The following is a 17,118-nucleotide window of genomic DNA, read 5'->3' on the forward strand; positions in this document are numbered from 1 at the left end:
TAACAATCTGCACAAGGCTGCTCCTGCTACAGACTTTTGAGGACAACGAAGATTAGTCGAACGACGACAAGAAGAAGATTGACAAGAAAGGGAAAATGCAGGAAGAACAAGCTTCAATAAAAAAATTAGGGAGAAGACCTCCCTTAGAAAGCTAATCTTAGGCTAAGAGTTTAAGCTTATCATTCAAATCAAGCACAGAAAGAGTTGCAAACGAAAAATGAATTCTATTTTTCCCTATATAATATAAGCTATATTTGTTACTTTAAAGAAAATTAACAAATGGATTGATAAAGTCTTTTTTGACTTTATAATAAAATTCACGCCCTCGATTACCCAATCCACTTTATTGAAACTCTTTGAAATTCTAATATTAACGAAGTTTGAAATTCTCAAACTTACGTATTCTTCAGAATTAAAGAGCCCGCGCTCATTGGCGGGCCAATCAGCAGCCCTTATTTTCGACACTTTTCGAGACACACGCGAAAGAGACGCGAAAGTCACTATAGTCTCGACAAAATAAATTCGCGCACTAATTTTAGTGCACTAAAAATTTTCGACAGATTTTAGGACGCGAATTTACCAGCCCTGATAGAATCAAGCACTGGATAATTTCTGATTGACGACATATTTATAATTTGATCATGGCCCATGATTCATGGGTTCTCCCGCTACCGATATGTCCCTTTCCAATAAATTTTATTTGAGTCCAAAGAGTAAATTTTAGAAGGAAAAAAGTATGAATCGGAATAGTACCTATCAAGGATGGAGGTCCATTTTTATGGTTGAAATCGCCTTTATACGGGTATCTAAAACATATTATTAGACATCAAGCATTACCAACTCAAATATATGGGAATTCAGCCTTTCTCAACTTTTTGTAATGACAAAAGAAGAATTGCTCAAATTCATAAGAACTGGAGCATACGCATCTGCAATGATTTGAACAAATATTATATTATTATATTATCATATAAAGATACCAATTTGAGGTCCTAATTATAGATTTTATGGCCGGCCTTATTTCTGAATATTGAGTTCAGCTGCCATTTATTCACGGCCTAACGATTCTCAGAGATCCGAATTGTCAGGACCCAACTCAGCTTTTCTGGCCTTGATTGGTTTCCTTCAAATAAATGGAATTAACCTCGGTGCGAGCACTTTACTCTTTCTAAAATTCGACTCTGTGCTGTCCATTATTTATCCGAGAAACTTTCTTATTTGACCGTTGTGATTCGCCGTTTAAATTTTCGATTTTCGGCGAAGATAATGACGGAATTCTCCAAACTGTGAACGAATCGACGTCTTTTAGAACAACAAATGCGCTCTCGTCAATTTTATTCGAACAACAAATTAAGCGATTTGCGACGTTTTTTTAGCGGAAGGATGGTTTAGAAAATCCTGCAACTCTCGGCTCCGGGCTAATTTAGAATAGGAGAAAGTCCAAAAGGAAAATGATGATTATTGCAGAATCCTTGTTTGAGTTTTCTAACTAAGGCCTGTCATGCTCGATAGTGACGGTTTTTTGCAAATAGTGAGACTTACATAATACGATCTTGCCCTATTTCATGTAGACATAGACAAAGTCTAAGTTTCGTCAATCTCAGAATAACAATTGAGAAATGAGTGGGTACACGCTTTCGTATTTGACGGACAAATTGTCGCCTCGATTTTCGCCCAAGAAAAAGAGAAGAGTTTTCATAACGCATTTCGCTCAAGGAGAGAATTTTACAATTTTCGAAGGTCGATTCCATAGTGGAAAAATAGAAATTCTTGACAGAAAGAGTGAGACTTTCCGCAACAGCTTCGACCCTCCATGAACTGGAATTGTTCCTCGAGGAGCGATTCCATGTTCAGACCAAAGTCTTCTTCAATTCCGCCCCTCTTTCCGAAAGGGAGTTCTCCTCCCTCCCGATTGACGCAAGATTGACCGTCTCCCCAGTTTCCAGAAGCAAGAAGAATCGGTCGAAAAGACTTGAGCACTATGTTCAGCCCCCGGAAGGAATTATTTCCAGACTTACCTTCGACTTGTTCAGGCAAAGGTACGAGAATCTATTGAATAGATTCTATTCATCGATCTTTACCTCCCTCTTTTCTAGCGATGATGATCTTGCTTCCTTCAAAATTTCAACATCTTTTGCGGATCATGCGATGAGGTAAGCATTCGAAATGAGTAATAGAGCTTGTTGATCTTTGATCTTAAAATTTAAAGTTACGACTTGCATATTCCTGGACTCAAGCATTTGATTTATCGCGCTGCAGGACTGCTGTCTTCTGTGTTTCGAGTTGCGGGAAGAGCTTTGATTGGCTTCGGAGCAGCTCTTGAACAAATTCTGTAAATCGCATTCTGTAAAGAATAAAATGAAGTTCAAATGGCGGAAGTTGGCCTTGAGAAATTCGACTTGATTATTATATTTTAAGCAGCCACACCTTTATCTTTCCATCAAGAAAAAGATGAAGCAAATGGCATCATTTCCATAAAGAGTGTTTTCCTACAGCTTTTAAGCCTCCTTATCTAATCCGGCTTAGTTGCATCATCATCGGTAATTTCTTCCTCCTCCTAGAAAGCACCCGAGCAGACTATTACACAACCCACAGCTTTTGTCCTTAACTTCCGTTGGTCATTGAGTTTCGACTTCGAAAAGCAAACCCTTCAGATTTTTTTAAAATCACTTACGCTTTCTCCTCTCTTTGTCTTTTCGATACGAAGACGGAGAAAGAGAGAAAGATTTTTCAAAAACGATAATATGAAAAAAGAACTTGTTCATGTGGATTGAGGGAACTTTGAGGTGGTTTTTGATTCTTGCCGCGAATATACGAAGAGGACAGACGCAGTGCCCGCAAAATGAATTGGTCGAGGAGCTGAGTGGAGTGATAAGGAATGTTTGAATTTTGAAAACGTGAAATTTTTTTTCAACATAACATAGGCAGAAATACTCAAAAAAGCTACTCTACATATAAAATCACACTATATGTTTGATATATATATTTCAAAGAATCATATCGGATGATATTCAACGAAGCACATTTAAATATTTACATTTGTATACGTAGCATATCAGTATGTAATATTATCACATAATATCGCTTGTTAACGAGTGCAATGTACAACTAAAACATGACTATTATATATTCTATCGACGACGTTTAAAGGTTCCTAACATGTCCAGCTCACCTAATTGGCCGTCAAATTATCCCGATGGGCTTAGGTACGATAGCAATTTTCGATGACGAAATGAGCATGATCATATCTATTCGTTCAGCTGCGGTTGGAGGATAGGAGAGGAAGGGTACATCGTTCGTGTCCGGTTTACAGCTTTCAATGTAGAAAACGATAATGCTTGTCGATTCGACTATATGGAAATTGCTGGGACAAGATATTGTGGGACAGAAATCCCGGATGTCGATGGATTCATCGCTCCTTTGACAGTGAACTTCGTTTCTGGTAGGAAAATGAATGACTTCATTTATGCTTCGCAATCATCAATTTTTAGATGGCAGTGTAAACCGAGAAGGCTTCCAGCTCTTCTACTTTCTCGAAGAACGCAGTGGCTCTGGAGATTTGATACCAGGACCGGAGTAATTCCAAGCTTTTCTCTGCTACTAAGTCGTGATCATCCACTTCGATCATGGACCCAATTACATCATGGCAGGCGTGTCAGCAGTAAAGGACTGAACTTAGAGCGCCTTTTATTCCGATAAGATGCTGATCCTTTCTTGTTCGTGGATTTTGATGAGTCAGGAATGGGTTCGAGGAAGTCAGATTCTCGTGAAAATAAATACATGTACTCAACTGTAGATAATAGCAATAGGATGTTTTTTATGCGAAGACGAAATATATCTTATTAATTAGATAACATGTCTAATTTTCAGCCCAAAATAGAAGAATTAACAACTATCTCTGCTGTCACAACTGAAGAGATAACAACTGAAGCAATTATTGAATTGACAAGTTCTTCTTCTTTTGAACAAAATTGCTCGATTGGAAATTTTACATTTGATCCAGGAAAAGATCAAACAAAAAAAGGATAAAAATTCCCCCGTTTTTCTTGATCAGACTTCAAAAAAGGAACGATTCTTCTGGTCTCTTGCCCGAATTTTCCATCCTTTCAATCGCGCCACATCTGCACGTCCTTTCATTTTTTCGATAAGCCACTGCCCGACTGTGAGAAGACGAAGAAAATCCTGCGTTCGACCGTTTATTCGCTCGCCAGTTTGACGTTTGGCTTTTTGGAAAACTAAATAATATCGTTTAACTTGAGTTTTAGAGCGCTTTTTGGCTTGGCGACCGTCTACTCCTTCAATTCTATTTATACTCAGACGTTGCTTTATGCTCTTAATATTCATGAAATCAGGTAAGCAGCCTCAATTTCGGGTTAAGGGCTAGGGCTAGGGTTACTGCTTATGGTGAGGGTAAGGGTAAGGGCCTTCCAAATAGGGATCCTTACTTAGGGTTGATTTATCATTATGAGAGCCTTAATTTGTGGGCCCAAAGTTCAAAGAACCCCTAGATAAAGGAATTCGATAAAGAAAGTCTGAAGATATTTAAAACTTATTTTGTTTGAAATCTTGATTTCAACCAAGAAAAATAAACCCAAAATCAGCTTCGTGGAATCATGCGCTAAGAGAATGATTTCTAGGACTTTAATTTTGACGCGCGTAGAAACTCTCTTTATTTTTAAAATTTCAGAACGACTCGGATTCGCCGCCTGGGATCTCAAAGCACGATGAATCCTCTCAAACATCTACCTCGTCACAAGTAACTGCCTCTTCCTGATCTTCATCTCATATATCTCGCGATTTCGACGACGTCAATAAAGAATAATACTTATTTTAGATTCAAAAGCCGATTCAATCGCCGATTCAGATGAAACTTTTCCGCATCATCCAGCTTTCTTTGTACATATGGCTCAATTTAAAATAAAGAAAATTGACGCACTATTCAGATGTTTGATAATTCTTTCAGTTGCTTTATCTATATTCGCTTCAAAAATTACCGTTAACGGTCTGTAAGCAAGATGTTTATCATCATTCATTCCGAACTAACCTCTCTGTCGTCTGTCTTCTAGAACTGTTTGTTTCCTAAGTAGAGAGAAAAATAAAATAAGCAGTTTTGAAGAAGAAAATGGTGAAAGTACTGAATACAAACGGCATTTTGACGTTGAATGACTTTGTTCACGCGCTGCGGCATGGAGTTATTCTTGAGCAGATTCAAAGGGAAATGGATAAGTGCTCCTTTACCGGCTCCCTTGGATGTCCACAGGAACGGGATCATTATTTTCGATGACGAAGCTTCAGACTATGGATGATAATTTGAAGAAAATAGACATCTTTTTAAAAAACAATTAAAAACCCTTCCTTTGATTTGCGTTTTTAATCCCCGTCTGTCAGCTTGAATCGTGCGCTCTCGACTCTGACCATCGTGGAATAATTATCCGTCCAGTTTTTCGATTCGGGACGAATCCACCATGCGAGGATGTCATCATCCAGGAGGATACAGTCATTTGCCATCGCAATCCAGAGCCAACTCGCCTGAACAGGAAGCACAAGAATCATCACCATCATCATCATCACGTGCAAAAGATAACGCATCAGCACCATCATCACCATAAGAAGTCTTGTCCAAGACGAAAAGCTCCTGTTCGAAGTCAAAGCATCACAAACAGGAATTAGTTGTTAAAGTTGCTTCTTCAGACTCTTCTGAAAACAAGAAATTCAAATCCCAGTAAGAATATTTTACAACTGACATACAGGGGCTTCCAACCTAGTCATACGAATTATTCTTCTGATGAGGCCTGTTCCCAATCGATTTATTACACCCCAAGCCACGGTTTGCGATATTCAACTTCAAATAGCCCAAAAATAATAAATGAATAAAATGAATTCCATTCATGAGGTAATAGAATTATTATCCGACTCGCAAGTTTTGATCTCGACAGAGAATTTGTTGACCAAACAAGAAATTTCAATTTGATCTTCGATTTTGATCATAAATTATCCGGCTCTTTAGAGCAGAAAATAAAAGAGCCCGGCAGTTTCTTAATTATTCTTTATCTAAATTAAAATTTCAAAACAGCAAAACCCATCTCCAGATCTCCCAGAAACGTCATTACCATTCGACAATCCCACCCTTGCCCGCATCGAGCCCGTGCATCATCAAGACAGCGATTGGAACAGTCAAAAATTGAATATGCAAAGCGAAAGATTCAATTCGCCAACCCTGAAGTTGCCATGGTCAAAACCCTGTCAATCTGTGAGCCGGAAGAGATTGAAATCATGGAAGAAAATCCAGTCAAGGAGAAAGAAAGCGACATTCTTACTCCTCAAAAACTAGGGAAGGGATCCATTTCTTAGAATGATGGTTATCAGAGTTTATATAAAATTGAGAAGCTGAAAAAAAAAACGAAAATTTTCTCAAAGGATTGAGAATTTTCGTCTAGACATGATGAATATATTAGCTATTTTTGATGCCTTTCTCTGTAAATGATCCCGTTCAGCTGAGAAAAAATCTGGTAATACTCAGTCCGTCAGGCAAATATATTCAAACGGAGATGGAAAAGAACAATGCGAGCAGGAGAGACGGGATACTGTTGATGATGAACACCAGGAGACGCAGTCACCAGAAGCAGCTGCAAGCCAAATTCAAGAGGCAAAAAGCCAGCAGGATGATGTAAATGAAGATTCACCCAAGGAAATCATTGATCCTTCGGGGATGAAAAATAGCTTCACTCAAGTTACGAACAGAGACGATATTATTCTAGAAGAAAATTGCTGTAAATCAGTCCAAGTAACTGACCGATTACACCAGGTAATCCCTCCCTTCTTCTTTCAATAAACGACATTTTTAAAGGGCCGAATGTTTCAGTACAACGAAAGCGATTACACCGTTTCTTCACGAACACAGGATACTCTTCCAAAGTCCACTTTTCGCTCCGAGGCTTACCAGCCAGAAGAAGAGGAGGAAAATAGCTCATTAGCTTCGGACGAGTGCTGTAATTGCTGTGGCGAGGTAGAAGCGCCGCCGAAGCGAAAAGACTCACTTCAAAGAAAAAACTCGCCGCCGCCTGTGCCACCTCATCGGGTTCATTTGGAATCTTGTGAAGCAAAGGGCATGACGGGCAGTAATGGCAAGTACCCGACTTGCTCCTGTGGGTACAAATGGGAACGCGATTTCATCAGCACTGATGATAGCTCTATGTAAGTAGCCTCATATTTCTTCATATTTTCATCAGATTTTGAAGGCTCTCTCGTATTGGCGCTCGACTTATCGGCTCAAGAACCAGCAATTCAGGAAATACATCTGTATCCGAAGGCGACTACTGTATCCATGCAATGGAATGAGAATGAATCATCAAAATATTCAAGTGCGCCATTTCTGAAAATCTTCTGAAAATCAAAATTTTAACTCTATTTATTTAATAAATTTTTTACAAAACGAAAAGCGCTGACCTTATTATCTTGTGGAAAAAATCTTGTCCGTTTCTTCTATCAAGCAAAATTGACAGCATGGTTAGTCCGTTTCAAATTCTTTAAGAGCAGGGAATGAAGGGAAGATGGGTTTTTATTCTGTATATGTAAGTTTGAGCTGTTTCTGTTGGTCAGAGTCGATGATGAACAATCTGAATTCAGCATCTATCTCCTTGGAATGGCCGAGTTCACGAGGCTAACTGAAGAAAACTCGTGAAACCACGTGTTCAGAATACAAGCAGAAAGTTAAAAATTACAAAGAAAATTTAATTACTCAAAAAACGTGCTTCAAAAGAATACTAAGGAAATGAGGAAAATAAATATTGAAACATTTAATGAAAAACGTCTAATAAAAAAAGAACTTGTCTATTTAAAGACGTCTAATAAAAAAGATAGGTCTATTCTTAGAAGTCTTTAAAAAAAAATGGCCATTTAAAGACCTCTAATAAAAATAAATAAAAGGTGTATTATATCGCATCATCTACAAAAAATTGAGGAAGCAATAAAATAGGTTTTTACCAGTTTGGATATCACAAAGAATTTTGCAAACGGCTCACATGGAGAAGGGACCGAAACATGAAACTCTCCCACGAGTAGGGAAAGAAAGAATATGCCGTTCTAACAGATAATTCTAGTCATTTTATTCATCAAGGCTTCATCAATTTGATCGACTTGGGATGCAAACAACATGCTATTGATGAACTGCACAGGTAGGAATAGCCTAGACATGACGCGGTAAACTCAAGAGATAGAAATCGATGCTCACAAAGATAATTGCTGTATATTATATGCAGTATATTATTATATCACCAACGTAGCAGCTATTTTACATAATTAAGAGAGTCGATCGAGCGAGGCCTGGTGAATGAATACGTCGAGGCATGGATAAAGATATCAAAAGTAAGACAATTTCTTTGAACATTTTCTTTGAAGAGTTGTACTCTTAGAGTACTGTTCATTTATCGAATCACGTATTACTGTGACGTTTTCATGGGGAGGTGTCTGGAACCGACAAAAATATTTCGACAAATTTTGCGTGGAAATTTTCAACCAATCAGAAGCCCAGATTCGGATCACCAGCCAATCAGCAGCCGAGTAGACGCCCACGCAAAATTTGTCGGAATTTTTTTGTCGGTTCCAGACACCAACCTCTTTTCGCTCCCTGCCGATGAAGGGTGAAAGGAGGTGGTGGCGCTCAGAGTCTTGCCAACTTCTGTTTTCAAGTCTGAGTCAAGTTTAGTCTGTCTGATCACCAAACGGTCAACTCACGTGAGCCGCCGGCCACTGTATTAAAGTATTTCCTTTCACATTTTTTATTTCCAGCTTATCCGACTCGGCAACTTTCAAAACGCCCAGTTCAACGTCAGCGGCCATTTTCTACGAGACATCATAACGTAAGAAGCATTTTAGTTGTACTTGTCGGTAAGACTGATTTTCTTTCAAGAAATGTGGTGGAATTTAGCGTCTTTGCGTATACAAATTATGTTGAAAATTGCATGGAAGTGGACAAATGGAGCTTTGACAATTCATTTTTGTACGTTGGTTCAGTAAAAAAAAGGGTTGAAAATCGAAACAATCGGCATTTTCAACCCCCTAAAGATCCGTAGCGAGTACAGTTGGATACGGAAATGTCACGCCAAAAACTGAAAATGGCCGAAAACTGACAATTATTCTCGCAATCATCGGCATTCCCGTTTATGGTATTCTCTTGAGCAAGATCAATTCTCAAGTCGAAAGGTGGATTTTTCATCTAAAGGAGAAAAATAAAGAAAAAAAATTTATCTTCTCCCGGAAGTCGATAATTTTCCTTTATATCGTTTTTGGAATGATCATCTTCGTGATTTTGCCGTCGGTTATTTTCTCGTTTGTCGAAGAGTGGACTTATTTGGATGCGATTTATTTTTCAATCACGACCATTTCAAAGGTAAATTTACCATTCTAGCGCTTTCCGACCCCCACTTAGATCGGTTTTGGCGATTTCGTTCCTTCGACAAGTCCACCTGACCGATACGGAACAACTATCTTCAATCAAAAGCTCTGTCTTCAAGCTCTGATTAATCCCTCTCCTCGTGGCGCTAGAATGGCTGAAAATGGAATGCCCTACCTTTGCCAGCAGACAGTTTGGCCGAAGCATATCGAAATTATTTTTACGATTTACAGAGTCATGATATTCTTTTGGATGCTCTTTGGAATTGCTTTTACGGTCACTGTTGATTCGGCTTCATATAAACGATTGTAGACCTTACTTGAAAGTACAAGATAAAGATAATCCTTTCTGGGTTAGACCTACCGGGGGGGGAGGGGCTCCCAAGGCTACGGCCCAAAGGAGCCTCCCCCACTCCCCCACCCCTAGGTAAAGCCTTAGGGGGACCCCCTTTCCCTGAGTGAGGAGCAGCTTACGGGGTTTCCCAAGGCTACGCCCCCAAAGAGCCCCCACTCTTAGTAAAGCTTTAGGCCCTAAGGCTTAGGGGGACCCCGACTCCTTGAGTTAAGGGCAACCCTTCTTCTAGTAAGGGGTCCCTACTGATATTCGTGAAGCCAGAATAGTGAGTCTTACTGTTCATTTTCTCCGATCAAATCTCCAAAAATGGTTCCCGTCTGCCTTCATCTCTACGGAAGAAAACGAGCCGACCGTGTTCAAAAACTTACTCCTAGCCGCTCAGAAGCCGCTTGGTGACATATCAAATGGACTTGGTGAGCTTCAATTCTCAGCTTTTTGCTTTATACATACTTTTTAGCGTCAAAGCGAACATCAGATGAAGCGAAGCCTTGTAACTTGCTTGTAATTCAGAATAAGATGTTGTGAAATAAAATGATGAAAATATAGGGAGGAGCTTGTTTTGAAACTCAAGACCGCAGAAATCTGATTTAATCTGCAGCTCTGAAATCCACCCCAGAATCCCAGTTAGCAGAGTTGGAACCAGTGTTCCAATTTCCTTGAGTAAGAGAAAAAATTGAAAATGAAGTTTGCATCTTTTTTGCTTTCGACGGGGCTTGCGGGACCTGCGAACAGTCCACCAAGTAGCATCTTGACGTTTGAAATTGAAAATGATCGAGTCGGACGGCGACTGGAACATATCGACGGAGGGGAAAACTTTGACTGGCTTGCTCCTCATGCTGGCCCGGTTTATGCTCCTGGGACTGAGGTTTCGCTCCTTTTGTCAAGAAAACAAGAAAATCGACTGAGAAAAAAGCTTTCAATCGTTGGTCAAGAAAATTTCAACTCATCTCCTCTTCAGCCACAACTCGACCGAATCTTCGACAATCTCGGCGTCTCAAGATCGACTGAATTTGACTTTTTTAAATATCACGATTTCAACGAAATCGAGTCCTGGCTCCTTGATGATGTCAGTTCAAGTTCCCTGGCGAAAGTTAAATCTGCAGGAAAAACATTTGAAAATAGGGACATTTATGTTGTGACAATTGGAAGTGATAGCCAGCCGAAGATCACTGTCGACTGCGGTATTCATGCGAGGTACTCATAAAAGAAGAGACAATAAGATAATATCACCTTTTATCGTACTTTTAGAAATCATTAATTTTGATAGTTATTTCTTTTTATGACTAGTGTAATTTACCGATAATCATCAATTTTAATAAATTTTATCTTCTTATCTGTTGCACTAAAATTGGTTTTAGAGAGTGGGTCTCTCCAACAATGTGCCTTTTTCTTATCGATCAGTTGATAAACGGCGACTATCAGGTAATTTTTCACTCTATCATATTATATGATAATTCATATATTTGAAATATAATATTTCAATATTTCAAATTTGAAAGCATCAATGACTATTTTTATTGAAGAAAGAGGTCTTTTCAAATTGAGTCTCAAAAGCATGAAGATATCCTTTTTTGGAAAAAGAAAGTCAATTTCAGACAGAATTTCCTGACTGTCCGGAATCTAAATCATTACATGTCTGGCATAGGAAGAACTATTAACCGAATTTAGTATATGCGGGAGGGAATCACTTGGGTGATATTTCCAGTGCTCAATCCAGACGGATACCAATACACGTGGTCTGATGGCGGCACCAATGCTTCGAAGCGTTTTTGGAGGAAAAATCGACGCGTCAATGGTATGGAAAAATTTTATATGAACGTTCAGTTGTATTTGATCACGGGTTGCACCTCATCCTTGAACAACTTTTCTTGTAGTCTTTCTTGTTTGACAAGCGATTACTGATCCTCTTTTGCGAGGGGGTATTACATCAGGCCCTCTTCACGAGGTTCAAATATCGAAGTAAAACATGAGACAGAATTGAGCGTCAATTCAATGACCTGACGAGAATCAGGAAGAAACTGGTAAAGAACGTTCATGTTCAGCGAACTTTGGGAGTTTATGATTAGGCTGAGGATGTGTCGTAAGCAAAGGGACACGGTAAATCGGAGGAGAATAATTCTGATGCGAAAGCGGACGGGGAATTTAATGAGCTTAATCCGGGAAAATTAACTTATTAAGTTCTATTTTTATCGCTTTCCGTATCTAAATAGAAAAAAAGGGTCGAGTTCAAACTGAACTAACGATTTTTTTTACTTTGCTGATAAAAAAATGAATTAATTCTTTGAAAAAAGCTCATTTTGCTAGACCAGCGCGGTCCGAATTGCCCCGGATAATCCGTTTTCAGACGGCTCAAGCTGTATCGGCGTCGATCTGAATCGAAATTACGATGTTCGTTGGAATCAGGCAGGAACGTCTAGGTAAAGAATCGTTCCCTTTTTTTATTGTGAAGCAAAAATTTCCACAATCGCAATTTTCAGCTCCCCCTGTTCATTTACATACGGAGGAACAGCCGCTTTTTCTGAAGCTGAATCGAAGGTTAGAGGAGAATTTTCAACTTCAAATGATTTATTATATAAAACAATATTCTTCTCATATTTTATCCTATAAAATTATAAAAATTATAAATAATATCACACATGATACAATTTCAATTCTCATGTCTCTCCGTCAATTATGAAAATTCTTCCATAGAAATGAATGATTTTTATTATCAGAAATTATATAATTTATAATATAATATATAATATATATATATATAATATATATATAATATATTATATAATATAAAAGAAAAATTTGAAATTTCCAAAAATGATAATTTCCAGGCTCACGCTGATCATGTGAATTCCCTAGAGCACGTGGGAGCATATCTGACCTTTCATGCTTATGGCACGCTGCTACTTTATCCGTATTCTGCCAAGCGCTCCTGGGAAGGTAAATTCTTCTTCGAGGAAGTGCGCTTATCGTGGATTTTCAGCGGACAATAGGGAGGAACTCGATAATCTCGCAAAAGAATATTCTGACAAGACAAAAGCCGTCAACAACGAGTTTTACAGGTACGAGACGATTTAAAAAGTTCAAAAATATTATCCACATTTGCAAATCTTCTAGAGCTTGAAAACCATAAAACCAACAGTTCGACATCCTTTTCGATTTTTCGTTGCACCAAAAACATTAAGTTATTCAAGACGAAGTCTATTCAAGACCTAGTCGATAGATCAAACGAAAATAAACAATTAAATATTTGCCGGCCCGAAGTTGGGGTTCATTTTCTAAGAAATCCAGTTCATTCGATCGTTGTCTATTTTCTCCGAAAGCACGTCTAAACCTAAGTGACTCAAAAAAGAGTCGTTGTCAAGAGACTTCTATTTTTGATGTACTTCTGGCATATCTTTTGGCATGTCGTCTGACTTTTACTACTGAAGAAATTTAGTAACAGAGTGATTCTTTGGGAACTCGGCTGGCTATTTTGAAATCAGTTTTCTCAAAAAATGATGCTCATTATGGAATCAAAAGTTCCCAAGAGCCGGCCTTTTGATTCCCTCGTGATTATCAAAACGAGCTCTTTATTCAAAAAGAGTCGTCAATAATAAAATTAGTTTCGAAATTGAAATTGAAATTGAGTAAAATCGCAGATGGTGAATAAACTCATAAAGTGCCACCATGTGAACTTTCTCAACTGTAAAAAGCCGGTCCTTGAGAATTCGATCGAATATTATGAAAACAAGGAAGTGTTCCATTTTAACTATTGATGAGATTATTTCAAATAATTTCTCAATTTAACTAAGATCAGCGTCATTTTTCAACTGATTCTTTCCATGTGATTATTTAAGCCACTTTGAGTTGAGAAAATTAGTTATCACGAGTGGTCGTCATTTGCCCAAGTCGTCATCTGCCCAAGTCGTCATCTGCCCAGGTCGTCATCTGCCCAACTTGGGCAAATGACGATCTTGGGTGAAAGACGATCTGTAATTGAATTTGAAAAAAGCTTTTCTATGTTTCACAGGAACGGACTCATCACTGTCAAAGTCCGGAAGTCCGGTCGATATATTTTAATAGCAAAGACTTACTCGATTAGGCCTCGATCAGAAAAAGACTGAGAGAAAGTCCTTCATAAAAAATCTCCTGCATACTGTACCATACAGTATGGTCCAAACTTGGAGCTAGCTTCCGGAGGAGATTCATAACTTTTCTCTACTTTTTCAAGAGTTATTACTCAAGTTCAAATGTGAGCCGAGACTATGCAGCTGAGTTACTCGGCACGAGTACCCTTGGTTCCACTTCAACATTTAAATTCAATCAATTCAAATAAAATTTCATCCAAAGTTCGAACTAAACACAAAACCGACTTTAGCACCATTTTCCGGCGCTAAGAGTCAGCAAAGGGGGATACGCGTTGGCAAAACTCATTACACCTTGCTTTTCGATACGGTGCTAAAGTCCCAGATTATAGCAGATAAGATTGTTTTCTCAACAAAAACTGTCGAATTTTTACTGATAAAACGCCAACTTCCTGTGAGTACTTTTTTTGCAAGTTTTCAGTTAGTTTCATCTTGCTTCATTTTTCTTAAATTTTGAATTCAATTACATCGTCATTCACCCAGGTCGTCATTTGCCCAAGTTGGGCAGATGACGATCTTGGGCAGATGACGACTTGGGCAGATGACGACTTGGGCAAATGACGACCACTCAGTTATCACATGGAACGTAAGTAAAATCCAGATGAAACTAGTTCGTTAAGTGTTTCCATTTGAGTCCACCTTATATAAAAATTACATAAAGAAATAATCCACCATCTAGTTTCGGAGAAGGGGCCGAAATCTTTGGAGAAGTAGCTGGTGGATCTGATGATTGGGCGCACAAATCCGGAATTCCGATCTCTTATACCATCGAACTCAGGTATGATTCTCCTCCAACGTCAATTGAGACGACTTCTTCATCATTCAGAGATCGAGGAACTTATAAGTTTGCCTTGCCCGAGTCGATGATTGAGCGAACTGTGAGGGAGAATATAGAAGGCGTTTCCGCAATTTATGAACACGTGCTCGCCAAGGCTGCGGGACAGAAGACCACGAGCACGGTCAAAACAACATTAACGACGATGGAAACAACAACATCAGCATCGGAGGAAGTTGAGACTGATATTGATCACTGCCCCTGTTTAGGTCCGGGTTGAGAGATATGCTCAAGATTCTCGTTGACCATCGTAAACCCGTACTCAGACTCGATTTTGTCGGAAGTAGAGCAGTTCAGAAAAGACGTAGCAATTACTTGCCTCAACAAAGAAAGTAAGTAAAGCCAAGAGTTCAGAAAATCGATCTCTTTCCCTCTGAAATCATTTATTCAACTCTATGCTCGTTTTTTCCTGGCAGAAAGAATCATCGGAAATAACTGAATATTTTCAGCGGCCACAGACGCTAAGGGTAGAAAACCGACTTATATCCAATCCCAATGCGGAAACAAAAAACCAATAGCGAAAAAAGTCGTCTGCATCAAGAAAAACGGCGCTTGGATCGCGAAAAAGAATCCATTTAAAAAGATCATCAAGAAAAAATGCTGATTTTTTGGACAAATCTGAGCCATTTAATAAATCTTCTTTCAAGTCATTATATTGTTATTATTCTTATTAGCAAGGAAAATATCCTCTTACCGGTCTTTCGATGCGACGATTCTGAAACCATCTTAGACGATCGTTCAGGCTAGCATTTGCTCTCATAAATCGGCGTGTTCAGATGTGCCACCTTTGCACCTATTACGCATGCGGCATGCAGAAGGCTTTGAAATCAACCATACTGACAATAAATTATTATCAGTCTGGTCTCCAGACTCTCGACCGATAATAGCAGCTCGGCTTTTCTAGCCTTCCAATCACAAGCTTTTTTCCCGGATTTGAGCCAGCTGTCACCGGATATTATGCTCAAAATCAACGTATGATATATTTCGACTTTTGACGATCTCCTCACATGAGTTTCTCTCGTCAGCAAAAGAAAACAAGACGAAACCATCGTCATCACCCGAGAATGACCGAAGAAAAAACTTCAAGGAAATAAATCTATTAAATAAGCTATAATCAATTGTGACATCAGCACACTCTCAAATCTCCCACACGGAAACCACCAAAACTATTAGCGTCAGAAAAAAAAATCAGCCGTCAGACCTCGCCTATTCGTAGTACGTCGCTCTTCGCCCAGTTCACGACGCGCCACCTAGCCACCTATCCATATAAAAGCATCCGGCTTTCCGTTGGTTAATCATAACTTCAACAAAAAATACCACAATCAAAAAAAGCAAAAAATGAACTTTTCCGCCCTCCTCTTTTGCACCTTTTTGAGCTCGATCGAAGCATACGCCCGGCTCAATGTCAACCGAGGTTTCTACGATCGCAACACCCGCATGGTCGACAAAAGCCCACGAATTCGAAGAAGCCCGTACTCCTACTGCATCGACATGATTGAAGCTGAAAACCTCGGATTCGAGCTCTCCGTGAAGGCGCAAGAATTCATCATGATCTGCTCGCACAAATTCAACCTCGAGCGCAAAAACCTCAACTACCGAATGATGGCATTTATGGAAAGAAATCCCAACAAACCTTATGTGTACCTGTCCTAAAAAGAACGAAAACCGAGCAATATTGCTGAAAAATGTTACTGTATAAATGATCATTTCTGTACCACAACTTCATGTTCCTGCCTCTAGAATTTTTTCCAATTCTTCTTATCCGTTCAAAAATATGTACATTTTGATTTTGCAATAAAATTGATAAATATAAAACTTTGTTTTCTTCTTTTTTTTCGGGTTGTTTTTAAAAAGTACTGTAACTAGGTCATTGCACGGAAAAAACTTTTCTTGTGCGTCATCAAATATCGCAAATGCAATTGTCCTTGATCCTTACGTCCATTTTAAGAGGCGGGGATTTATTTGACAATATTGAATTGGAAGCCAAACAAACATTGACGCACTTGCGTGGTCCAAAATGACCATGATTCGATATTCAATAATAGTCGTTGTTGTTAGCCATGATTATCACGTGGACAAATCGAACAAAAGAGAATCAATGATCCAGGATCATATTCTCAATCAAGTTCAAACTGAATCTTTTCATTTACATTTATTATTTCAAGAAACAATTTTCATTGGAAAGCACGAATTCGCCCCTTCTCTGGGTTTTTCTAGAGTACCCTCTCGACTATCGACTATTGAAAGAGTTGTGAAAAATAGGACTTACTCACTTCTTCAAAGCGTTATATGAAAAGGTCGTTTCGGAACCTTCCAGTCAAAGTCTTTCCGTAAATTCCGCAAGGTATTAACAAGGAAGACTTCAAGATGACTATACGGTATAGTCTATACCTAAAACACTGTAATAATGATATTAT

General features: G+C 38.8%; 3 protein-coding genes across 3 annotated transcripts; all 3 read left to right on the forward strand.

Moving 5' to 3' along the window:
* The first annotated feature begins 1,619 nt into the window (after positions 1 to 1,619).
* Positions 1,620 to 2,336, forward strand: LOC145697759 (uncharacterized). The gene is made up of 4 exons (XM_081774972.1): positions 1,620 to 1,691; positions 1,765 to 2,039; positions 2,097 to 2,153; positions 2,210 to 2,336. The coding sequence occupies exons 1-4, from the start codon at positions 1,620 to 1,622 to the stop codon at positions 2,334 to 2,336; spliced, it is 531 nt and encodes a 176-aa protein (XP_081631098.1).
* An 823-nt stretch (positions 2,337 to 3,159) lies between these two features.
* LOC145697760 (uncharacterized) lies at positions 3,160 to 7,390 on the forward strand. Its single transcript, XM_081774973.1, has 8 exons — positions 3,160 to 3,206; positions 3,261 to 3,442; positions 3,492 to 3,576; positions 4,266 to 4,352; positions 6,090 to 6,304; positions 6,495 to 6,805; positions 6,848 to 7,194; positions 7,239 to 7,390. The coding sequence occupies exons 1-8, from the start codon at positions 3,160 to 3,162 to the stop codon at positions 7,336 to 7,338; spliced, it is 1,374 nt and encodes a 457-aa protein (XP_081631099.1). The 3' UTR covers positions 7,339 to 7,390.
* Positions 7,391 to 10,418: 3,028 nt separating this feature from the next.
* LOC145698768 (carboxypeptidase B-like) lies at positions 10,419 to 15,323 on the forward strand. Its single transcript, XM_081775988.1, has 11 exons — positions 10,419 to 10,939; positions 11,104 to 11,167; positions 11,414 to 11,540; positions 12,090 to 12,162; positions 12,223 to 12,280; positions 12,571 to 12,679; positions 12,723 to 12,801; positions 14,546 to 14,644; positions 14,693 to 14,910; positions 14,968 to 15,033; positions 15,151 to 15,323. The coding sequence occupies exons 1-11, from the start codon at positions 10,425 to 10,427 to the stop codon at positions 15,303 to 15,305; spliced, it is 1,563 nt and encodes a 520-aa protein (XP_081632114.1). The 5' UTR covers positions 10,419 to 10,424; the 3' UTR covers positions 15,306 to 15,323.
* The last annotated feature ends 1,795 nt before the right edge of the window (positions 15,324 to 17,118 follow it).

This window comes from Oikopleura dioica, chromosome 2 (assembly GCF_907165135.1).
Source record: "Oikopleura dioica chromosome 2, OKI2018_I68_1.0, whole genome shotgun sequence".
In the NCBI taxonomy this organism is placed as follows: domain Eukaryota; kingdom Metazoa; phylum Chordata; class Appendicularia; order Copelata; family Oikopleuridae; genus Oikopleura; species Oikopleura dioica.

Coding starts and splice junctions, on each gene's coding strand:
- LOC145697759 (XM_081774972.1), top strand. CDS start 1,620: ATGAGTGGGTACACGCTTTCGTATTTGACGGACAAATTGTCGCCTCGA. Junction 2,040..2,096: donor TTCGACTTGTTCAGGCAAAG/GTACGAGAATCT, acceptor CCTCTTTTCTAG/CGATGATGATCTTGCTTCCT. Junction 2,154..2,209: donor TTTGCGGATCATGCGATGAG/GTAAGCATTCGA, acceptor TAAAATTTAAAG/TTACGACTTGCATATTCCTG.
- LOC145697760 (XM_081774973.1), top strand. CDS start 3,160: ATGTCCAGCTCACCTAATTGGCCGTCAAATTATCCCGATGGGCTTAG. Junction 3,577..4,265: donor GATTTGATACCAGGACCGGA/GTAATTCCAAGC, acceptor CTTGAGTTTTAG/AGCGCTTTTTGGCTTGGCGA. Junction 4,353..6,089: donor CTTAATATTCATGAAATCAG/GTAAGCAGCCTC, acceptor ACCCATCTCCAG/ATCTCCCAGAAACGTCATTA.
- LOC145698768 (XM_081775988.1), top strand. CDS start 10,425: ATGAAGTTTGCATCTTTTTTGCTTTCGACGGGGCTTGCGGGACCTGCG. Junction 12,802..14,545: donor GTCAACAACGAGTTTTACAG/GTACGAGACGAT, acceptor TCCACCATCTAG/TTTCGGAGAAGGGGCCGAAA. Junction 15,034..15,150: donor TACTTGCCTCAACAAAGAAA/GTAAGTAAAGCC, acceptor GAATATTTTCAG/CGGCCACAGACGCTAAGGGT.